General features: G+C 42.0%; 1 protein-coding gene across 1 annotated transcript in view; it reads left to right on the forward strand.

Annotated features, from left to right (window-relative positions):
• Positions 1-13482, forward strand: part of SANBR (SANT and BTB domain regulator of CSR) — a 39626-nt gene extending 26144 nt beyond the window's left edge. Inside the window, exons 16-22 of the mRNA XM_081940350.1 lie at positions 174-273; positions 2960-3051; positions 3489-3517; positions 6063-6136; positions 7440-7528; positions 8397-8488; positions 10924-13482. Of these exons, the coding sequence (XP_081796476.1) occupies positions 174-273; positions 2960-3051; positions 3489-3517; positions 6063-6136; positions 7440-7528; positions 8397-8488; positions 10924-10960 (513 nt within the window). The 3' untranslated portion in view covers positions 10961-13482. The remainder of the gene's footprint in view (positions 1-173; positions 274-2959; positions 3052-3488; positions 3518-6062; positions 6137-7439; positions 7529-8396; positions 8489-10923) is intronic.
• Positions 13483-25448: the final 11966 nt, after the last annotated feature.

Consider the following 25448-nt stretch of genomic DNA (forward strand, 5'->3'; position numbering starts at 1 on the left):
ATAGGGAATAATTTTCAAACACATATCCCAGATGACGACAACAGAACATTCAATTTTAAAGCAACCAGTTTCTCTTTATAGTTTATTGTGTAAATCCTGTGACCTAACAATCTATTGTTGTTCAGAGATGAGTAGTATCCATTAATTTCCTCCGTATCCCCTGGCTATAATAGAAACAACAGTTGCTGCTTTCAGAAGATGATGAATATACAACTGGATCTGAAGTCACAGAGGATGAAATAGGTGATGAAGAAGAAGTGTCCAGGAAAGCAGGTATTTTTTTCTGGCTGTAATATTAAATATGATAACAGGGATGCAAGAAAGTGAAAACTATTTTCACAAATCAGTATACCACCTAGAACTTTAATATGTATTCATTATTGCACGCATCCATCCATTCATTCATTTGTCATGTTTATATGGCCCCCCATCTCAAACAAATGAATGGGCAGCATACAACAAAGCATAAAACAAAACAGAGACAGGAGCTGACGTCGCAATGGTACGACACGCGATCTTGGAGCTTCGAGATCGCAGTCGATTTTTTTTGCCACTGGACGGTCCTTTTGGACCTAAACTGTCCCGAAGAGACGGTGACAGGGAAGATCTCTTGTTGATCTCAGGGACATTGCAAAGTCCCTGATTGATCCAAGAGAATCTCTTCTTGCCGGTGACAAAAGTGCAGCCAAAAGCTGCTGAAGTTGGGACAGCTCGGCAACAGGAGGAAAGCGGAAAGAGAAAGTGTGTCCATCTGGTGAGGAAATTTTATTGTTATAAAAGAGACTGCCCCCCCAAAAAAAGCTAAATTAAACTTGCAAAGAAAAGAAAATAAGCAGCGAAATTAAGCTATATTGGACAGTGTGTTATCCTTTTTTTAAATGGATAGAAGTTTTGCAAATATTTCCTACTTTTTAAAGTGAAAGTATTGGTTTTTCTTCTATTTCTTTTTTTACCTATGGATTAAATCTTTTTCTTTATTTTTATAATATTGGTTTCGATGGGTTTTTTCTCTTTATTTTGCTCCATTTAAGAATTTTGTTTCTTTTAAGCCTGGAATATAAAAAAGATATAAAAGGAATATAAAGAGGGTAGTAACATCAGAGGGAAAAGAAGTTACACTGCCACTTGGAGGTTGGAGGTTGAGTCCTGGAAATATTGCTTTCTCTTTTTTCTCTTTGATCATTTTGACTTTGCACTTCAAAGGCTTCAGCTTGTTTACAGAAGAGATAAAGAGAAGAGCATGGGTTGTTTATACAGGTGCTCTTTGTATGCTTCTTTGGCAGCTGGAGAGAAGTGAAAACAAAACCTTGTTTTGAAACTAGAGTGACAGTGTTTACTAGTTGGAAAAATGGCACAACACCAAAAAGAAACCATAACATTACAACAGATTATGTTTGAAATTCAAAAATTATTAGAAACAACAGAGAGAATTGAGAAGAGATTGGAAAATATAGATTGTAATGCAGTAAAATTCTATGGAAAAATTGAAGATATCCAGCAAATGGAAAAAGTGGAGGTTAGAGTCCTAAAAACCCAAGGGAAAAATGAACAAAGAGGCAAGATAATTGTGGATACTGACAGTGAACTGAGTGTGGTTGGAGATGGAAAGAGTGGAACATGGAAAGGGAAGATAGATGGAAAGGAGCTCTACCCCAGATTTCAAGATATAGAAGAAGAGAAATGGATTCATGGAGAGAAATTTAGACAAAAGAACTACTGATAACCAAAGATAAGCTGATTAAAGAAGCTGATGGAAGGTCTCGAGATTTTACAAGATATGTAAAAAACAATAAGTTGTGAAGAGAAGTCCAGACAAATTTGATTAAGGAAATAACCAGAAGATTAATTCCACAAATGTCAAAAGACGTAACACTGCACTATTACTGGAAAGACACAGGTTGAGATATGAAAACTAATAACAAAATATTGGTCAAATTTAGTTAAAATTACAGCATTATGTTAAAAATGAAGTGATAATGGATATAGTTAGATAAATAATTGATAATGATAACAATATACATATATGTATTAGTTTGATAAGAGGAAATTTGGTATAAATTCTACATGGTGATCATTTAGTTAAACTAAGCCCCAAAAGAAAAAAAATGAAATGATGATGGATATTGTTAAATAAATGATTGATAATGATAATAATGTAATATTTGTATTGACATGATAAAAGGGAAATTGGATATAAATTGTAAACAGTGATTAAGAAAGGAGGTCTAGAAACTTTGTTATTAAACATAATTAATTTTTATTTAGAAAGTGTTATAAAGATGTAATGTTGCTGGATGATATTGAAAATAGATAATGGAATGCCATCATGTGGTTTTGCTTTAAATTTTGGAATATTTTATATAAAGGGACATAAAAACAATTATAGTAATATGAAGATTGAGGTATGATGATAGTAATATATATAAATATATTTGATTTAAAATATATAACTTGATATGAATTGTAGATGATGACTGTGGAAGGGATGCACTAGAGCTCTTTGTAACCAATTGACACACTTTTTACAATTTGTAATGGAAGATATTTTTGTAGTGTTATATATATATAAAAAGCATAAAACAAAACAATCAAGTATTAATATTATTATTTAAAACTTTAAAAAAGCCCCCAAATGAAAAAAAGGCAAAGAGCAGGTGTTAATTACACTGGAGCCATCTCAATATCGGATCTTATATAAGATGATATATGTTATACTAATTCACGATTACTGTTTTGTGCTCTTATTTCTTGCATTATAGAATCTCTCTCTCCCTCTCTCCTTTCCCTCCCTCCCTCCCTCATATCACTCTGGCATGCTGTACTTAAAAGAAAGAAACATACAGATTCAACAAATTAAACATATGTTTAAATTCATTCGTTGTGTACTTGAATATGACAAATGAAGCGAGCCTAATATGGTATATGCTCATCATTGGTGTACACTATTTTTAATTAACAGGAAGAAAAGAGAGGCCAAAAAAACCCATCAGAAATCCAAAAAAGCAAGTATCTTCACCTAATATTCAAAAGAAGGAAAAAACATTGGAGAAGGTAAATCCGAAATGTGTAAAATATTATTCAAATGATTTTAATAATGATAAAAAAAAATAACTTTTTGTTATTCGCTGAAAGTAGCAACAACTTTTGATTTAATTTTCAGCCCAACCCTGAAAATTTAGTTTAAGATAGGCCTTTCTGTTTGATGGATCTAGAATAAGACTTGGGTCTCAATAATTAAATGAGACGAACTAGTCCTAATGAGGTTAGCTATGTCTTCTTTCCATGATTAGTTTTGTTAGTAGATAGAAAATCTGACTTCATAGCTACCGTTACTGGGTTTTTTTGTTGTTCCTCTGATCCTAAAAACAAGTATCTCCAGGGGAAATCCTCCGTGGTTAGTAGCTTGCATAGTTTAAGTAAAGAAAATTTGATCGAAGATTTTTCTTAATATCTTTTTTAGTGTATTCCTTTTTTCTTTTATTTGACAGCCTAACTCTCGAGACACATCTCCCTTTATGTAAGTATTGGCTAAAATTTAGAGGAAAGCCATCAAGACAAACTCTAGTATTTTATTATTTATATAGCTGCCTATCTGAACAAATGACTCTGGGTGGTTACAAACATCCAGTGGTGGGTTGCAGGCGGTATGCCCTGGTACGAGCGTACCGGAGCCTGCCTGGAGCACCGGATACCGTTCTGGTATGGTGCTCCAGAGGTCCCACCCACCCACTGGAGCTCCTTACCGGTCTTTTAAATCTTCGGCGCTTCCACGGATGGTCATGGCACGTACAGTGGCTGCATGACGTTCCACTGAGCAGCTGGAGCGTTGCGGAGGCTCACGGAGGCACTAAGACGCATGAGCGTGCTGTGCGTGAGCGCTGCACGTGTCCATGAAGACAACGCCGGGTCCGTTACAACTGTACCGGTTGGAACGGGATCCGGAACCCACCACTGCAAACATCATCAATATTTCTGGTTGCCAAGTGCCCAAATCATAGTCACATGACTGTGAGGTCATTAGTAATAGCCACAACTTTAAGGACCCAGTCATAACTCTCTATTTCCAATACCACTGACAGTTTAAATGGTCAGTGAACAAGGGATAGGGAAGCAAGGACTACCTGTACTAATTTGGTTAATATAATATGTCAAGCGATAGTTTCAATACTGTAGGTAAGAGATTTAGTTCTTGTGCATGTCTTCCTCCTCTGCTATGCCCAGTTATTTTACTAGAAACAGTTTGATGGCTGAACTGGCAAACTGGTTTGTACTTTCTTTTCAAATTCCTTTCAGGCTATGATATATTCTTGTGGTTTGGAGGGAGAGCATAAGCCATAGTTTGCTGCTCCAGCTGTTGTATTTAGTTTTCATATGTGACATAAGTATATGAACATAATGCTAATTTCTGCTTTTGGTATACTATGATACAATGATTTTCGGCCCCAAGCTGAGAGGTTAAATAAATGCAGCAAGGTGTGGCAATTTTATTTAATCAGTTATTTATTTTAACAGTTTATATAGATGCACATCTAACTGCAGTGACTTCGGGCAGCACACATGCTTAAAACTAGCAAAACATATAATAATAGATGATGATGATGATGATGATGATGATACAGCGACATAACATATGTCCATATCTAAAAATCCAATCTTAATCCATACAGATGAAACAACAAATCCACTAATAGGCTGGTTTAATTTCATAGTCCCAATGCCTGGATGAGTATTTAGGTCTCTTTTCTTAAGAAGGCCAGAAGAATCCAGGCCATTCTGATCTGTTCCATAGGATCTATGTTCTAGAAAGAGAGATTCTAGTACAGAGAAGGCACAATTCCTAGGTCCCTAATGAGAGGGGCTTGAAGCATGTTGCCGTTCCAATTTCGGTGATCAAGCAGAGGTGTCACATAAATATATATATATAAAGTGCCCCAAACTGCTCACATTGCTGCATTCTAGACCAACTGCAGATTTTGAATGCTCTTCAAGGGAATCTTGATGCAGGCTCAATTATAGCAATCCATCTGGAAAGTTGCTAAAATCAGAGGTATCATAGTCAGGGCTTCCTGGTAAAGGAATTTATGCAGCTGACTCATAACTGAGCCTGTGCTCAGGCCCTCCACTCCACAGCTGCCACCTATTCTTTAAGCAGAAGCTACTCTTCAACAAGAACCTCCAAGTTGCATACCAACTCTGGGGAAGTGCTGCTTCATGAAGAGATAAAGATCAATCACTTTATTGGCCTGGGGCAAAGATATATAATTAAACATCATCTGCATACTGGTCATATCTTCCCTTGTGTCAACAGATGACTTCTTTAATGACTTACTACAGATGTTACAGAGAAGCACAGAGTACTTAGAACTTTGAGAAGTTGTACAAAGTAGGGGCCACAGGCTTGATCTCTCCCTGCTAATTGTCTATGGAGATTCTCAGTTATCCAGGTCATGGTTGTCCCAAAGGTGCTTTATCAAAAGGCAACCGGGCTCTCTTTGTTTTTTGCTTGAAGATGTTTCGCTTCTCATCCAAGAAGTTCCTGAGTTCTGAATTGAAGAAGCTTCGTGGATGAGAAGCGAAACATCTTCAAGCAAAAACAAAGTTGCCTTTTGAAAAAGCACCTTTGAGACTCCTCACTAATTAATATCAACTGGAATCAGAACTAGAGGAGGGAGAACTACTGTAGCACTGTGCCTCCCACTCCTAATTTTCTGAGCTAGTCCAAAAAGATGCCACGATCAATGGTATCAGAACCTGCTGCACGCCCAACAAAGGGCAGGAAATGTATGTTACCCACCAAAGATCATCAGCAATGTAAACAGTGCTATCTTAATACTGTAGCCAGGTCTGAAACCTATGGAAGGATCCTAATTATCTGCTTCCTCTGGAGCTGCAAGCCCACTTCACAACCTGCCCTAAAATTATCCAGTTCCTTTGAGTTCTGCAGTGGGAGATAATTGTCCCTTTTGAAACAGATCCAATAGTGCCCTGAATTATTCTAGGAAGAATGTGACTGATTGCCTGCTTCTATGTTTTTTGTAATGGCTTATCTGCTCTTTCATTAGAATGAGTATGCAGCAGAGTAAGTGGGATCCTTCCAGATCACTAAGATTCAATCAAGATGCTCAAAGAGAAGAAGGTAAGATGTACCTGCTTAGCTTCTGTGATTTTAATAGATAAAATAATATATTGTGCCAGACCTGCATAAAATGTGTAAATGTCCAAGATTCTGTGAGGTAGGAATTAAATCTTTCTGCTGTCCATGAAACATCTTAATATCAGTGAATACTCCTGAAAGATGTGCATAACCTTTGTTATTATTATTTCTATTTCTTTTATATTGTGTTTTTATTTCCCGTAAGCTGCCTTGAGTCGCCTGTGAGCTAATAGGCAATATAAATTTTCCAAATAAACAAAATAAAATAAATAAATAACCTGCAGCCCTCGGCTTTATGTATTCTCCAGAGTCTTGAGGATTGGCCTCAGAAACTCTCCAAACAAATTTTAATGTGACAGATAGAAAAATTATTTTAAAATTATCTAACTTTAATTTGTGTAATCTTAATTTATTTCAGTTCACAACAAACACACTTTAATGTAAACCTTGAGGTATAGTCTTTGTCCTTCCTTTCAATATTTAAAAGATGTTTGAAAATCCACTTTATAAAGAAAGTTCTCCTTCTTGCCCATCAGTATCTATGCTTAATTTGTTCAAAAGAATAGCTAAAGCAAAACTTGATGGAAGCATATTTGGCACGGTTAATCTTGGTTATTAACTCTTTCTTCTTGGGAGAAATTCGTAAGAGCAGATCTAAATTATTCTGGTCCCTCATCCTAATTCTTTACGTCCTTTTTGAGAGAAAAAAGGATCAAATTCTTAATCTACAAAAAGATGGGAGGAACAGTCCTCCTTACTCTAATGGTGAGCGCAGTAGTAGTTTTTTTTACAATACCTAACTTCTTTAATGAAAACCTCTCTTGTCTCTTATAGTAAAGATTTCTCACTGGCTAGACTTCATGGTCTGCCATCCACCACAAGATTGCCTAGGCACCTCTTGATTTACTCAGGTATTAAGACAGAATTATGAATTAATAATACCTTTCCTAGCCCCTTGTTTAGGTTATTCAAAAAAGGTGGGGTCTTTCTTTTTAATAGTGGATCGATCTCTAGAAACATAAGAGATTTACCAATTTTTGTGTGACTATAATTGCTGAAAAAGGGCTGTGGCTTTCATACTAATGTTTATTGATTCATTTAAATCTTACTAGATATGGTTGGTTATTCACTTCACTATTTGGCATTTACTACATTCCATTTTAATTTTCCTGTCTTTGTTGGGTTTGAACTTTGACCAGATATAAAGTAATTGATACTCTGAAGAGTGAAAAGGTTGTTGGAACTGGCTCTTCTATTTCTTTTCTGTGGTGTGTTTTATTTTCAGATCAGCGGCGAATGATTGAGATAACAGGACATCTAATAAAAATTAGGTTGGGGGATCTTGATCGTCTAAAATCAAAAGAAAACAAAGAAGTGAGCTTTATTGCTGTTCTAATTTAATATCACTGACGTATTTTGGCTACGCATTTGATTTTTCCCCCTTTAAATTACTATGTGTTGCCTTTCTATAATCGAGTAAACCCTCCACCAAATGCTGGTTATAATAATGATTCCTAAAAATAAATATCGTATCTTCTTGTCTCCTCCCTTGGTTTTCCTATCCGTGAGCTGCCTGATGCTTTTGGTCTAAGTGCTTTTCTTGTCTCTCTCTCTGATATGGTCACATTGCCATATTGGATGTCTTTCCATCACATTAAAACAAATCACCATTTCCTACCCACAACTAAGTTGTCCTTTGCTCCTCCTTTGAGTACCTCTCTGGATTTTACCTTATTTTAGTTTCTATGGAGGTTTTCAATCATCCAGGTCATGGTTGTCCCTAAGGTGTTTTGAATTGAGAAGCTTCTTGGATGAGAAGTGAAACATTTTTCAAGGGAAAATACAACAAGAAAGTCCAGTTGCCTTTTGGCAACACTTTCATGGCTGTTTGGATAAAATGGATTCATCTAACAATCACCAGTTCGCTTAACAGCCAACGCTTTCCCTTAACAACTTCCCCCCAAAAAGGTGGTGAATATCAAACAGTTATGTAGCGAACCATGTAACCATTTCGAAGCTCTATTACGACCCTAAATTGAGGATTACCTGTACTGATTTCTTCTCATTATTTGGTAAATCTGGGTATTATTACAGTATAATTACAGTTCAGTTTTTAACTAGTCTCTCCTTGGGACTAAAAAACCAAAACATTTAGCAAAGGCTATGCATCTGCCATTATATATTATAAGAAATAAAGCACTAATCTGTAAATCACGTGATTATTTGACTTCTGTCCTTTCAGTCTGCAGCCGGAATTTATGCAAGACTTGAAGCTCAAATCAGGGCAGCGGCACAAGTCAATATTCGTCAGAACATCCCTGAAAAAATGATAAGGTAAATATTAAGTTCATAGGAGAAAGAGAGTAAAGAGTGAGAAGGTAATAGCATTTTGTGCGCTTTCAGCGTTTAGTCATGCCAGCCACATGACCACGGAGACGTCTTCGAACAGCACTGGCTCTTTGGCTTAGAAACAGAGATGAGCAACACCCCCTAGAGTTGGGAACAACTAGCATATATGTGTGAGGAGAACCTTTATCTTTTCCTTAATTGATGAAAACACAAGTAGTAGAACAAAATGAAAGTCTCTTGGACTTTAAGAGAGCTAATTTCAATAAACTTAGAGCTTTGGAAAAATTCCATGGATGAGAATCCTCAAGGGAAAAACAACTCAAGAAACTTGGGAAATTTTGAAAAATGAGATTACAAAAGCCCAGTCTAGCACAATACCAATGAAGAAGAAAAACAACAGTTCCCAAAAGAAACCAACATGACTGCATAAAGAACTCTCTGACAAATTGAAAGACAAAAAGATAAGAGTAAAAAGTGGAAAGGGGGGGACTTAACTAAGGCAGAATAACAGCAAATAGCCCGAGCATGTAAACATGAATTGAGGAAAGCTAAGGCTCACAATGAAGAAAGGCTTGCCACAAAAGTAAAAAATAACAAAAAAAGCTTCTTCCAACATGTTAAAAACAAGAAAAAAGTTAAGGAAACAATTGGTCCATTGCTGGGAGAAAGTGGCAAGAAGGTGACAAGCAACAGGGAGAAAGCCGAACTATTTAACTCATGTTTTGTATCTGTCTTTACACAAAGGGATAAAACAGTCCAACCTATCAAAAACAGCACCGCAAAAATCAGATTAGGAACACAAGTTGAAATAGGGAAGAAAATGGTAAGTGAGCACCTGTCTACCCTAGACGAGTTCAAATTACTGGGTCCGGATAGATTACACCCCAGGGTTCTGAAGGAACTGGCAGACGAGATCTCAGAACCACTGAACTATATCTTTCAGAGATCCTAAGCACCAGGGAACAGATGACTGGAAAAGAGCTGATGTGGTTCCCATCTTCAAAAAAGGGGGAAAAACAGATCCAGGAAACTATAGACCTATCAGCCTGATCTCAATACCAGGAAAGATTCTGGAAAAGATAATCAAGCAACGAATTAGCAAACACCTAGAAGCAAACAAAGTAATAGCCAAAAGCCAACACGGGTTTGTCAAAAACAGATCATGACAGACTAATCTTATTGCATTATTTGATAATGTGACAAAATTAGTGGACCAGAGGAATGCCGTCAATATAGTTTACTTGGACTTCAGTAAGGCATTTGATAAGGTAGACCATAACCTACTATTAGATAAAGTAGAAGAATGTGGGTTAGGCAGCATCACCACCAGATGGATTCATAACTGGCTGACCAACCACACTCAGCGTGTAGTCCTCAATGGAACTGCATCTTCATGGAGGGAAGTATGCAGTGGAGTACCCCAAGGCTCTGTTTTAGGCCCAGTACTCTTCAACAACTTCATCAATGATTTGGATGTGGGAATAAATGGGGAACTCATCAAATTTGCAGATGACACCAAGCTGGCAGGAATAGCCAACACTCCAAGAAGATAGGCTAAAGATACAGAAGGATCTTGACAAACTTGAACATTGGGCACTATCTAATAAAATGAAATTCAATGGTGAAAAGAGTAAGGTTCTACATTTAGGCAACAAAAACGAAATGCACAGGTACAGTATAGGTGGTACCTTGCTCAACAGTAGTAACTGTGAAAGGGATCTTGGAGTCCTAGTGAACAACCATTTAAATATGAGCCAGCAGTGTGCAGCAGCTGCCAAAAAAGCCAAGACAGTTCTAGGCTGCATAAACAGAGGGATAGAATCAAGATCACGTGAAGTGTTAATACCACTTTATAATGCCTTGGTAAGGCCACACTTGGAATACTGCATTCAGTTTTGGTCACCACGATGTAGAAAAGATGTGGAGACTCTAGAAAGAGTGCAGAGAAGAGCAACAATGATGATTAGGGGACTGGAGACTAAAATATATGAAGAACGGTTGCAGAAACTGGGTATGTCTAGTTTAATGAAAAGAAGGACTAGGGGAGACATAATAGCAATGTTCTAATATCTCCCTCTAGAAGAGGGAGTCAAACTATTCTCCAAGACACCTGAGGGTAGAACAAGCAGCAATGGGTGGAAACCAATCAAGGAGAGAAACAACTTAGAACCGAGGAGAAATTTCCTGACAGAACAATTAATCAGTGGAACAGCTTGCCTCCAGAAGTTGTGAATGCCCCAACACTGGAAGTCTTTAAGAAGCTGTTGGATAGCCATTTGTCTGGAACGGTATAGGGTTTCCTGCCTAGGCAGGGGGTTGGACTAGAAGACCTCCAAGGTCCCTTCCAACTCTGCTATTGTATTGTAATTGTTACTGTTAACTTCTGTTTTAATTTTTCCAATGTATTTCTATCAATTTAGGACAAAAGCTCGGTTTGGTCAAAGCCGCCCAACTTAAAAACAAAACCCAGAGGTTCTCTGCGCTGAAGCCAAAGCCCTTTCCTGCCTTCTGCAACTGCTTTCAGGATTCCAGAATCCGGCATGCTTTTTCGAAAGGTTTCAGGGATTGACTTTCCCGTCCCCCATGTTAATTATTCTGTTTTTGATGAATTAATACCCATTTTTCATCTGTAGTAAGTTGTAAATACACCATTTTCAAGCAATGGTGCATTTATAAGCCTGCAAAACAAAATGTAAAGTCCTTATTTGACTGAGGGTGGAAAAAGTGGTGCTATTGAAATTAAGAATTTCATATTTTGCTATCAATTTTTAGTAATGGTCAAACCTGGCCTTTTTATATACTTTATGCTTTATCTGGCAACAATATTAACTTGTAATGATTTAGTTGTATAAAAATAAGGTGGTAATGCCTTTGCCTCCTGTTTAAAATCTTGATCTTATTCCTGTTCTGCCCTTAAGTTTTCCTCTCTACAGTGTTCTCTCCCAGTGAGACAGTGTGCATGTTAATAGGTATTTCCTTTCCAAATTTCCTTTTTTTAATGCTTCAATTAAAAAATGTAGTGAAAAAAATCCACGCCATTTTATGAGTTACAGACAATCCCACAGTCTTTTTCTGTACTTAAGTGCCAAATATGACAAATGATAAGGGTAAAGTCCATGCTTGTAACTATAAGGCTTTTCATAACTGACTTATGTATACATCTCTTTGCAAAATTAATCTTCGTTTAGAAAGATTTGTGTCTGGAGGCTTCAAGTTGTCAACCTGCTCCTTCATATGAAACTGAAAAATAGAAGTCATCCATCTTTTAAATGTAATAACACCTTTTGGCAGAAATGGATGCTGTGAAATGCTGTAAAAATAGAACAAATTGTGAAGGAGACTGAAGAGCTAACATATGCAGTCCTAGCTCAGCATTTCTCTTCTGCAATCATCCACTGCAAAGAATATTGTGCAGAAGCATTTGCAGCAGGGGTGTCAAACTCAAGGCCCGCAGGGTGGTTAAATCTGGCCTGGAAATATCAAAGGACCGGCTTGCAGTACATCTGCCAGGCAAAAACGGGCCTCACGGAGGGCCATGTGCGAGCCCCTCACACCCCATTTTGGCCAGCAGGGTGCTGCAGGAGGCGTCCTTCCCATCTCCCCACCCGCCAACCCACGGAGAGCTGCAATGCTGAGTTGTCCCTTGAAGAAATCCAGTTTGATACTCTTGATCTGCAGGATTCCTTGTAAGAGCTTTAAGAGAAGAAAGACCTCTTCCAGGTCATCAATCAAAATTTTGTAACTACTTCTCCCATCTACAGGTAATCCTCACTTACCGCCTCATTTGGCAACTGTTTGAAGTTAGAATTGGGTAAAAAAAAAGCTTTGCAACCAATCCTCACACTGAAGATCTTTGCACCATCCCACTGTAATGTAATTCGGGTTCTTCACAACCGGTGCATGTTTACAAATGTTGCATCATGTGGTCACATGATTACCATTTGCTTGCTTCCCAATTGGCTTGCAACAAGCAGAGTTAATGGATAATGTGGAAGCAAAATCACAAGTCGCATCCACATGATACTTTGCTTAATGACCACAGTGGAAGTGATGTCATAAGTCCATCGTGGTCCCATGATTTTCCACTTAGGGGCTGTGGCAATTAGCAACAGAAATACCAGTTCTAATTGTGGTTGCTAAAGTTTACATACTTGAATAATTCAAGCAATGATATGAAAGGAAGGAAATATAATTTTTTTAGATTAAACTTTTTTAAAGGATTTAGTTTAAAAATACTTTAATTTCTTTTGAGACCATAAGAATTTAATTTTTTTCCTTTCTAAAACCAAGACAGAAAGTGTGTTTCAGTATGTCGCTTGCAGCTATGTTGTCTATCATATGAGGAGAGTAGCTTTCTATTATAAAGCATATGAAAACAATTGTGGGGAAACCCAGGCATTATGGATAGTATTATGTAAAACTAGGAAGAAAAAACCAGCAGAGAACATAATTATAAACAACTACAACATTTTTGATTTGTGCATTGAGACAAATATTCCACATTTGGTCTTCATACTTGGGCATTATATTAAATGCTGAAGGTAATAGAAGATAAACCTGAAACGTGTAGAGAATGATGGTATTCTGAACTGGATGGGTGATAGCCACATTATTTGTTGGAAGTTTTCCAAAAGGTTCCATGAAAATTAGTATTCAGAAACTTCCTTTAGTAGGGCTACATAATATCAAAGAGATAAAAGACAACGAAGATCCTATTTCTAAACGTATACAAAATGAATTCTTAAACTTTAATGCACTTCAGCAAAAGCGAATCCAAAGTAAATGTTGATAATTTCTAAAATTTAACCCCATACAGTAATAGTGTTTTTTATGGTGTATTGTATGTAAAAAAAACATCACAATATTTGTATTTTTACTTAGATGTTTTTCATAGCAAAATTCCAAGTATCAAGAGGCACTTACACAAATATTCATTAACAAATTCACTTGAATTCTTGTTGCACTGAAATAAATTATGTGTTAATACAAATGATGTGTCCTAAAGATCTATACAATCATCATGGCGGTTGATACAGACCTAGTTAGGGAAATATTGAGGACCTTGTTGAGGTATTTCAGATGAAACCTTTATTTATTTTATGTGAAATTTCTAAGAGATGGTGTATAAGTGTGTCTATCACATACTTAGAACTATATAGAAATGGGATAGAGATGGTGCTGCAAATGTGCTGGATCTCAGTTCAGGCACCTCATAATATACTAATCTAATTGATGATTTTTTTAAAAAAGCCTGGGTGATAAGAAACTCTCTTCCTCACATTCTGGCATCCTAGCAGTATCTCAAGAATATAAGACAACTAAATGGAGGTTGTTAAAGCAAACTACACATCTGGTATTGAAACTGCTAAAAGTCAAGATCACAGCCTAATGTTTTCTGCTTCTGAATCACTACGGTAAAAGAGAAGTGTGTGTTTAGTATTAAAAATGGTAAGGATCTTGGAACCTCCAGCAAATGTAACCAGGAAAGAACAAGACCTGTTTAGAAATGCAATGAAGATTAAATCATCTCTAGATTCCACCATCAAAGAATGTCTTGTGAGGGGCACTTAATTCTTTTCCCCTATTTAAGATATCTAGAAATATATTGCACAAAAAGCAGATTAGTTAAGTCTGAACTTTTCTGTCCCATATTAAAACAATCTCTGTAATCCATCCCTCGAGTTGCTTTGTCTCCCAACAGCTGACCTGTAAACAGAGAAGTATTTTAATGCTGACATTATGTAATTGCTAATTTACAAATGCAAAACATCTAAGACCTGCTATCCCTTACCAGCACCCTAATCACTACTAGTAGACAGATGAGGCTATTGTATAGGATCTACCCATACTTTGTGAAATAAGAAAAATGCATGATTGGTATTTGTGTGTGCATGCCAGGGTTGGGTTCCTACCAGTTCTAACCTCTTCTATAGAAGAGGTTCCACAAATCTACAGGGTTGTTTAGAACCGGTTCTAGCTCCCTCCCCCTGCCCGTCCTCACATCATCAAGATGAAGAGCTAGAGGAGGAATTCTGGGAGTTGAAGTCCACAAGTCTTAAAGCTGTCAAGTTTGAACACCCCTGGTGTTTTTTTTCTAAAGAGTTAGGGGTGCAAGGGTCTTGTAACTTGACAGCTTTAAGACTTGCGTGCTTCAAATGCCAGAGTTTCTAAGCCAACATTTTGGTTGCTAAGCAAGAGCGTTGTTAAGTGAGTTTCACTACATTTTCCAAGTTGGCCACGTCCACCCAGTCACATGGTTGGCAAGCCACTCCCACAAAGCAGGCCACACCTACAGAAGAGGTTCTAAAAAAAATTGAAACCCACCACTGGTGCATGCCCACACTTTCCCTCATCTGGGACCCCTCCTCCTTTCACAATTTAAGAGTTTGAATTTTTAGGTGCCTATACTATATTGAGATGGGGTGCAATAGCTCAGCAATTAAAGACACTGAGCTTGGGTTCGACACCTGAGCTCTGTACAATGGGATGAGTTTCCATTACTTGCCCCAACTCCTGCCTACCTGGCAGTTTGGAAAATTGCAAATGCAAGTAGATTAATAGGTGCCACTGTCAACTTCTTGTCTCGAGGCTCGTAAATTAATTAGGCCGTCTTCTGGGAACTTCACAGCCACTTTGATGGGAAGGTAACAGTGTTCCTTTGCGCCTTTGGCATATAGCTATGTTGGCCACATGACCATGGAAATTGTCTTTGGACAATGCTGGCTCGCTTGGCCAAGAAACAGAGATGAGTGCTGTGCCCTAGAGTCCGATATGACTGACAGGATATGAGCGATATGATATATGTTTATGTACACAAATGCAGTGATGTCGGACTTTCAGGAGAGAGGTATGATGATGTCTCGGTGAAAATGGAGCTGACAATTGTAACAAAGACCCAGGAAGTAGCCTGGTTCCTTGGAATATGTCTGAATAAAAAGGAGGGATTTAAAGGAAGGAGGATTTAAAAATGTGAAAAATAATAAATTAATAAACAAAGAAATAGGTGGGAAATTGTCTACATGCACTCTGGACAGCTGCCTCTCGCAAAGAGACTGCAGGACAATACTTTCTTAAAGATTTCAGCACCAGGAGATGAAGGGATCAACCATCTTACAATCAGTAAGGCATTTGATAAGGTAGACCATAACCTATTACTAGATAAAGTAGAAGAATGTGGGTTAGATAGCACCACCACCAGATGGATTCGTAACTGGCTGACCAACCGCACTCAACATATAGTCCTCAATGGAACTGCATCTACATGGAGGGAAGTATGCAGTGGAGTACCCCAAGGCTCTGTTTTAGGCCCAGTACTCTTCAACATCTTCATCAATGATTTGGATGAGGGAATAAATGGGGAACTCATCAAATTTGCAGATGACACCAAGCTGGCAGGAATAGCCAACACTCCAGAAGATAGGCTTAAGATACAGAAGGATCTTGACAAACTTGAACATTGGGCACTATCTAATTAAATGAAATTCAATGGTGAAAAGAGTAAGGTTCTACATTTAGGCAACAAAAACGGAATGCACAGGTACAGTATAGATCTGTGATGGCGAACCTATGGCACGCGTGCCACTTGTCATTTGTCAGGGCACACGAGGCGCTGGCCAGCGCGCATGTGCTTGCTGGCCAGCTGAGTTCACCTTTTAAAAAGCTATTTTTCGCCTTCCCCAGGCTTCAGAGGCTTTATAGGAGCCTGGGGAGGGCGAAAAGAGCCTCCCCCCCCCCAGAGGCTTCAAGGACCGTCCGGAGGCTTCCCTGAAGCCTTCAGAGCGCTTAAAACCACCCTCCGAGCAACCCGGAAGTGACTTCCGGGTTGCTCGGAGGGTGGTTTTAAGCGTTCCGAAGGCTTCAGGGACCGTCCGGAGGGAGGGGGGACTCTATAGCCTTCCTGCCTTGCGTCCCGCACAGGAATCCGTCCCCTTGGAGCTTTGCGCGGGCGTCGCAAGGGTTAAGCCGAAAGGGAGGGGGAGGGGGAAAGCGAAGGGGGCTTTGTTGTCCTCCTCCTCCTTTTCCTCCTTTCCCCCTCCGGCTTGAACGCGGCGCCGGGGCCCAGCAGGCAGCAAACGAGTCGGAACCTGCCGACCGGAGGAAGAGGGTGAGAGGTGGGTCTTGTGAATGGTGGCAGCAGCGGCGGCAGTGGCGGTAATAGTCGCAACTCGGCGGCAGGCCGCCCCGGCTGGGAGACAAAGGAGGGGAAAGGCAGCAGGCAGCCGAGTTGCGACTATTGAGCACGATGCGGCGCGGCGCCACCTCAGGCCGGGATCGAGGTGGCTGCGTGGCCTGCTTGGCATGGCGCAGCTAGAGGAGCAGGAGGAGGAGGCGGCGGCGGCGGCAATGTGAAGGCCGGGCCCTGGCAAGCGCGCCGAGGCTGGGCAGAGCGGCGCAAGGACACCGGGCCCGAGGCGCCGCGCGGCGGAGGCGATCCACGCCCGGGCGATGGAGACGCACGTCTCGTGCCTGTTCAGGGACCGTCCCGAGGCTTCCCTGAAGCCTTCGGAGCGCTTAAAACGACCCTCCGAGCAACCCGGAAGTCACTTCCGGGTTGCTTGGAGGGTGGTTTTAAGCGTTCCGAAGGCTTCAGGGAAGCCTCCGGACGTTCCCTGAAGCCTCCGGAGGGCCTCCGGGGGGTGGGGGAGGCTCTTTTCGCCCTCCCCAGGCTCCTATAAAGCCTCTGGAGCCTGGGGAGAGTGAAAAAAGCATGTAAAAATGGGCGCGTTGTGCGCGCATGCTCACTGGGGCGCGCACGTTGCATTATGGGTGCGGCACGCCTGCACACGACCCCCCCGTGCTCCCCCCACTTGTGGCACGTGAGCCAAAAAAGGTTCACCATCGCTGGTATAGATGATACCTTGCTCAGTAGTAGTAACTGTGAGAGGGATCTTGGAGTCCTAGTGGACAACCATTTAAATATGTGCCAGCAGTGTGCAGCAGCTGCCAAAAAAGCCAACACAGTTCTAGGCTGCATAAATAGAGGGATAGAATCAAGATCACGTGAAATGTTAATACCACTTTATAATGCCTAAGATAAGGCCACACTTGGAATACTGCATTCAGTTCTGGTCGCCACGATGTAAAAAAGATGTGGAGACTCTAGAAAGAGTGCAGAGAAGAGCAACAAAGATGATTAGGGGACTGGAGACTAACACATATGAAGAACGGTTGCAGGAACTGGGTATGTTTAGCTTAAGAGAAAGAAGGACTAGAGGAGACATGATAGCAGTGTTCCAATATCTCAGGGGTTGCCACAAAGAAGAGGGAGTCAAACTATTCTCCAAGGCACCTAAGGGTAGAACAAGAAGCAATGGGTGGAAACTAATCAAGGAGAGAAGCAACTTAGAACTGAGGGGAAATTTCCTGACAGTTAGAACAATTCATCAGTGGAACAGCTTGCCTCCAGAAGTTGTGAATGCCCCAACACTGGAAGTCTTCAAGAAGATGTTGGATAGCCATCTGTCTGAAACGGTATAGGGTTTCCTGCCTAGGCAGGGGGTTGGACTAGAAGACCTCAAAGGTCCCTTCCAACTCTACTATTGTATTGTATTGTATTGTATTGTATTGTATTGTATTGTATTGTATTGTATTGTATTGTATCTTGTAATAACAGTGGCAGAACCTTTTAAAGAACATTAAGTTCTCAGCTTTTCTAGGTCTCACTTTTAATCACTTTCAGAAATTGTCTGTTAACCATCTTAAAGCTTTTGGAGACCTTTAGAATGATACATTTGAAAAGCATTTTAGTTTATCTTCAACTTTGAATAGAAGAAAAATTAATTATATGCTTAAGAACTTTAAAAAATTTTAAGAACAGAAAAATGCAAAATACGTTTTTGATATAAAAAATTTGTAAATGGATTAGGGTCCAGGTTCCAGAGTATTGACTTATTGTAAGATTTTGAATTCACTATAAAAAATTAATGGTAAATAGGCTAATTTTGTTTTTCCTGTTTTCTTGTTCTCCCAGACGAGTGACATTGAGCTGGCCACTCCCATCCTCTCCCCCCCAGGTCAAACACAATCCTGGTGCGGCCCTCAATGAAATCGAGTTTGACAGCCCTGGCATAAATAGACTTTCATGCAGCATCTCCCTCCTCAAAGTCTTTCCAGACAATAGAAGTCTTCACGATAGGTTTATTCCGGTGTCTGAAAGAAAGACGTCATAGTGAAATGTGTAGCTATGGCTCAGTGGCAGCAGTGAAAGGCTGAGGTCAATAAATTTCTTTAAGCATGAACTTGGCAAAAAAAAAAAAGACGACAAGAATCCATGCTGACTGCAACTCAAAGGTAGGTATGTTTGTGCTGGTTCACCTCCTTCCTCTGAGGCTGGTCCCAATCAGTTTTACAGTAATATGGAGTGAGCGGTCTTGCTCACAATCCCCCTTTTGTATTGTGCCACAGGGCTCAGTACTCTCTCTGCTCTTTTTTAACATCTACATTAAACTGCTGGGCGAAATCATGCAGCCCCATGGTCCAAGGTATCACCAATACACTGATGATACCCAATGATATATCTCGGTCTTGGGTAAAGTGAATGATGCAATGAAAGTCATCTTGCGGCGCGTAGAGGCTGTAGGGTCTGGATGGGGCACCAAAGACTTCAACTGAACCCTGGTAAAATGATGTGGCTGTGGGTGGGTCTCATGGATGGGATTGTACTACCCTAGACAGACCTATTGAGTAACTTGAGGCTTCTCTTGGACTTACAACTCCTGCTTGAAACGAAGATGGCAGCCATGGCCTGGAGAACCTTTACCCTACTCTGTGTTGGGTGTCAGTTATGTCCTGTCCTAGACAGTGCAGTCCTCCATTTGGACATTCATGCCTAGAAGCTTCAGCTGATGCAGAATGCAGCCCTGCAAGCCATACTGGGTATCCAAAGAAGGGTGCATGCCATACTTTGTTCTGTGAACTGCACTTGGCGCTAGTTTGCTTCTGGGTACAATAAATCACTACATTGCATAGGACAAGGCTATCAACAGAACCAGCTCCACCCCACTACATCAGCCTGTCCTGTTTGTTCAGGCAGAGAAGGTATGCTGCAGATCCCATCAGTCAAGACTTGACTGGTGGGGGTCTAGGCAGAAGGACTTTGCTGCTCCTGCCCCAAATATTGACCACCCGCAAACAGGGCAAAACTTGGCTATGTGACCTTACATGGGAGATATAAAGGCCCACACAATTGTGAGGCTGGTCAATTCCATGAGACACCCCTTCCACCTGCTAACCCCACAACTGGAATTTTTTCACCTTTTGACATTCTATAATGTTATTTTTATAATTTAATTTTTAATTTTTTAAAACTAATTCAGATTTTAATGAAATTTCAATGCATTGTTTATATATTAATTATATTGTAAGCTTCCAATGCATGTTGATCCTAGGAATCTTTTATCTGTTGGTTGTGGAGCACAGTTGGGAGGTGGAAACTAAGAAAAACATGAAGAGAAAGCAAATGTGTGGAATTATTGCTTCTTCACAGCTTAGACTTCTCCAAGAAATATGAATCCGCTGATGAGAATTATGTATCATAAGTATTATGTCTGGTGCCATCAAAATCTGTGAGCTCTCATAAATGATAGTACAGAACCAAAATTAATCTACTTGAGTAATCATGAAGTTACCTATTATGATTATGAGTCACAAGACAAAGACACTGAGGTGGGGGCCCTTAAACTCCATATCATTTGAAGCTTCCTGAAGCTAGGATTGGAGCTGCTGGAGAGAAGGAGGGGGTGAGTCACAAGACAAAGACACTGAGGTGGGGGCCCTTAAACTCCATATCATTTGAAGCTTCCTGAAGCTAGGATTGGAGCTGCTGGAGAGAAGGAGGGGGTGAGTCACAAGACAAAGACACTGAGGTGGGGACCCTTAAACTCCATATCATTTGAAGCTTCCTGAAGCTAGGATTGGAGCTGCTGGAGAGAAGGAGGGGGTGAGTCACAAGACAAAGACACTGAGGTGGGGACCCTTAAACTCCATATCATTTGAAGCTTCCTGAAGCTAGGATTGGAGCTGCTGGAGAGAAGGAGGGGGTGAGTCACAAGACAAAGACACTGAGGTGGGGGCCCTTAAACTCCATATCATTTGAAGCTTCCTGAAGCTAGGATTGGAGCTGCTGGAGAGAAGGAGGGGGTGAGTCACAAGACAAAGACACTGAGGTGGGGACCCTTAAACTCCATATCATTTGAAGCTTCCTGAAGCTAGGATTGGAGCTGCTGGAGAGAAGGAGGGGGTGAGTCACAAGACAAAGACACTGAGGTGGGGACCCTTAAACTCCATATCATTTGAAGCTTCCTGAAGCTAGGATTGGAGCTGCTGGAGAGAAGGAGGGGGTGAGTCACAAGACAAAGACACTGAGGTGGGGGCCCTTAAACTCCATATCATTTGAAGCTTCCTGAAGCTAGGATTGGAGCTGCTGGAGAGAAGGAGGGGGTGAGTCACAAGACAAAGACACTGAGGTGGGGACCCTTAAACTCCATATCATTTGAAGCTTCCTGAAGCTAGGATTGGAGCTGCTGGAGAGAAGGAGGGGGTGAGTCACAAGACAAAGACACTGAGGTGGGGGCCCTTAAACTCCATATCATTTGAAGCTTCCTGAAGCTAGGATTGGAGCTGCTGGAGAGAAGGAGGGGGTGAGTCACAAGACAAAGACACTGAGGTGGGGGCCCTTAAACTCCATATCATTTGAAGCTTCCTGAAGCTAGGATTGGAGCTGCTGGAGAGAAGGAGGGGGTGAGTCACAAGACAAAGACACTGAGGTGGGGGCCCTTAAACTCCATATCATTTGAAGCTTCCTGAAGCTAGGATTGGAGCTGCTGGAGAGAAGGAGGGGGTGAGTCACAAGACAAAGACACTGAGGTGGGGGCCCTTAAACTCCATATCATTTGAAGCTTCCTGAAGCTAGGATTGGAGCTGCTGGAGAGAAGGAGGGGGTGAGTCACAAGACAAAGACACTGAGGTGGGGGCCCTTAAACTCCATATCATTTGAAGCTTCCTGAAGCTAGGATTGGAGCTGCTGGAGAGAAGGAGGGGGTGAGTCACAAGACAAAGACACTGAGGTGGGGGCCCTTAAACTCCATATCATTTGAAGCTTCCTGAAGCTAGGATTGGAGCTGCTGGAGAGAAGGAGGGGGTGAGTCACAAGACAAAGACACTGAGGTGGGGGCCCTTAAACTCCATATCATTTGAAGCTTCCTGAAGCTAGGATTGGAGCTGCTGGAGAGAAGGAGGGGGTGAGTCACAAGACAAAGACACTGAGGTGGGGGCCCTTAAACTCCATATCATTTGAAGCTTCCTGAAGCTAGGATTGGAGCTGCTGGAGAGAAGGAGGGGGTGAGTCACAAGACAAAGACACTGAGGTGGGGACCCTTAAACTCCATATCATTTGAAGCTTCCTGAAGCTAGGATTGGAGCTGCTGGAGAGAAGGAGGGGGTGAGTCACAAGACAAAGACACTGAGGTGGGGACCCTTAAACTCCATATCATTTGAAGCTTCCTGAAGCTAGGATTGGAGCTGCTGGAGAGAAGGAGGGGGTGAGTCACAAGACAAAGACACTGAGGTGGGGGCCCTTAAACTCCATATCATTTGAAGCTTCCTGAAGCTAGGATTGGAGCTGCTGGAGAGAAGGAGGGGGTGAGTCACAAGACAAAGACACTGAGGTGGGGACCCTTAAACTCCATATCATTTGAAGCTTCCTGAAGCTAGGATTGGAGCTGCTGGAGAGAAGGAGGGGGTGAGTCACAAGACAAAGACACTGAGGTGGGGACCCTTAAACTCCATATCATTTGAAGCTTCCTGAAGCTAGGATTGGAGCTGCTGGAGAGAAGGAGGGGGTGAGTCACAAGACAAAGACACTGAGGTGGGGACCCTTAAACTCCATATCATTTGAAGCTTCCTGAAGCTAGGATTGGAGCTGCTGGAGAGAAGGAGGGGGTGAGTCACAAGACAAAGACACTGAGGTGGGGGCCCTTAAACTCCATATCATTTGAAGCTTCCTGAAGCTAGGATTGGAGCTGCTGGAGAGAAGGAGGGGGTGAGTCACAAGACAAAGACACTGAGGTGGGGGCCCTTAAACTCCATATCATTTGAAGCTTCCTGAAGCTAGGATTGGAGCTGCTGGAGAGAAGGAGGGGGTGAGTCACAAGACAAAGACACTGAGGTGGGGGCCCTTAAACTCCATATCATTTGAAGCTTCCTGAAGCTAGGATTGGAGCTGCTGGAGAGAAGGAGGGGGTGAGTCACAAGACAAAGACACTGAGGTGGGGGCCCTTAAACTCCATATCATTTGAAGCTTCCTGAAGCTAGGATTGGAGCTGCTGGAGAGAAGGAGGGGGTGAGTCACAAGACAAAGACACTGAGGTGGGGGCCCTTAAACTCCATATCATTTGAAGCTTCCTGAAGCTAGGATTGGAGCTGCTGGAGAGAAGGAGGGGGTGAGTCACAAGACAAAGACACTGAGGTGGGGGCCCTTAAACTCCATATCATTTGAAGCTTCCTGAAGCTAGGATTGGAGCTGCTGGAGAGAAGGAGGGGGTGAGTCACAAGACAAAGACACTGAGGTGGGGGCCCTTAAACTCCATATCATTTGAAGCTTCCTGAAGCTAGGATTGGAGCTGCTGGAGAGAAGGAGGGGGTGAGTCACAAGACAAAGACACTGAGGTGGGGGCCCTTAAACTCCATATCATTTGAAGCTTCCTGAAGCTAGGATTGGAGCTGCTGGAGAGAAGGAGGGGGTGAGTCACAAGACAAAGACACTGAGGTGGGGGCCCTTAAACTCCATATCATTTGAAGCTTCCTGAAGCTAGGATTGGAGCTGCTGGAGAGAAGGAGGGGGTGAGTCACAAGACAAAGACACTGAGGTGGGGGCCCTTAAACTCCATATCATTTGAAGCTTCCTGAAGCTAGGATTGGAGCTGCTGGAGAGAAGGAGGGGGTGAGTCACAAGACAAAGACACTGAGGTGGGGACCCTTAAACTCCATATCATTTGAAGCTTCCTGAAGCTAGGATTGGAGCTGCTGGAGAGAAGGAGGGGGTGAGTCACAAGACAAAGACACTGAGGTGGGGACCCTTAAACTCCATATCATTTGAAGCTTCCTGAAGCTAGGATTGGAGCTGCTGGAGAGAAGGAGGGGGTGAGTCACAAGACAAAGACACTGAGGTGGGGGCCCTTAAACTCCATATCATTTGAAGCTTCCTGAAGCTAGGATTGGAGCTGCTGGAGAGAAGGAGGGGGTGAGTCACAAGACAAAGACACTGAGGTGGGGACCCTTAAACTCCATATCATTTGAAGCTTCCTGAAGCTAGGATTGGAGCTGCTGGAGAGAAGGAGGGGGTGAGTCACAAGACAAAGACACTGAGGTGGGGACCCTTAAACTCCATATCATTTGAAGCTTCCTGAAGCTAGGATTGGAGCTGCTGGAGAGAAGGAGGGGGTGAGTCACAAGACAAAGACACTGAGGTGGGGGCCCTTAAACTCCATATCATTTGAAGCTTCCTGAAGCTAGGATTGGAGCTGCTGGAGAGAAGGAGGGGGTGAGTCACAAGACAAAGACACTGAGGTGGGGACCCTTAAACTCCATATCATTTGAAGCTTCCTGAAGCTAGGATTGGAGCTGCTGGAGAGAAGGAGGGGGTGAGTCACAAGACAAAGACACTGAGGTGGGGGCCCTTAAACTCCATATCATTTGAAGCTTCCTGAAGCTAGGATTGGAGCTGCTGGAGAGAAGGAGGGGGTGAGTCACAAGACAAAGACACTGAGGTGGGGGCCCTTAAACTCCATATCATTTGAAGCTTCCTGAAGCTAGGATTGGAGCTGCTGGAGAGAAGGAGGGGGTGAGTCACAAGACAAAGACACTGAGGTGGGGGCCCTTAAACTCCATATCATTTGAAGCTTCCTGAAGCTAGGATTGGAGCTGCTGGAGAGAAGGAGGGGGTGAGTCACAAGACAAAGACACTGAGGTGGGGGCCCTTAAACTCCATATCATTTGAAGCTTCCTGAAGCTAGGATTGGAGCTGCTGGAGAGAAGGAGGGGGTGAGTCACAAGACAAAGACACTGAGGTGGGGGCCCTTAAACTCCATATCATTTGAAGCTTCCTGAAGCTAGGATTGGAGCTGCTGGAGAGAAGGAGGGGGTGAGTCACAAGACAAAGACACTGAGGTGGGGGCCCTTAAACTCCATATCATTTGAAGCTTCCTGAAGCTAGGATTGGAGCTGCTGGAGAGAAGGAGGGGGTGAGTCACAAGACAAAGACACTGAGGTGGGGGCCCTTAAACTCCATATCATTTGAAGCTTCCTGAAGCTAGGATTGGAGCTGCTGGAGAGAAGGAGGGGGTGAGTCACAAGACAAAGACACTGAGGTGGGGACCCTTAAACTCCATATCATTTGAAGCTTCCTGAAGCTAGGATTGGAGCTGCTGGAGAGAAGGAGGGGGTGAGTCACAAGACAAAGACACTGAGGTGGGGGCCCTTAAACTCCATATCATTTGAAGCTTCCTGAAGCTAGGATTGGAGCTGCTGGAGAGAAGGAGGGGGTGAGTCACAAGACAAAGACACTGAGGTGGGGGCCCTTAAACTCCATATCATTTGAAGCTTCCTGAAGCTAGGATTGGAGCTGCTGGAGAGAAGGAGGGGGTGAGTCACAAGACAAAGACACTGAGGTGGGGGCCCTTAAACTCCATATCATTTGAAGCTTCCTGAAGCTAGGATTGGAGCTGCTGGAGAGAAGGAGGGGGTGAGTCACAAGACAAAGACACTGAGGTGGGGGCCCTTAAACTCCATATCATTTGAAGCTTCCTGAAGCTAGGATTGGAGCTGCTGGAGAGAAGGAGGGGGTGAGTCACAAGACAAAGACACTGAGGTGGGGACCCTTAAACTCCATATCATTTGAAGCTTCCTGAAGCTAGGATTGGAGCTGCTGGAGAGAAGGAGGGGGTGAGTC

This window comes from Natrix helvetica (assembly GCF_964273705.1).
Source record: "Natrix helvetica genome assembly, chromosome: 2".
In the NCBI taxonomy this organism is placed as follows: Eukaryota; Metazoa; Chordata; class Lepidosauria; order Squamata; family Natricidae; genus Natrix; species Natrix helvetica.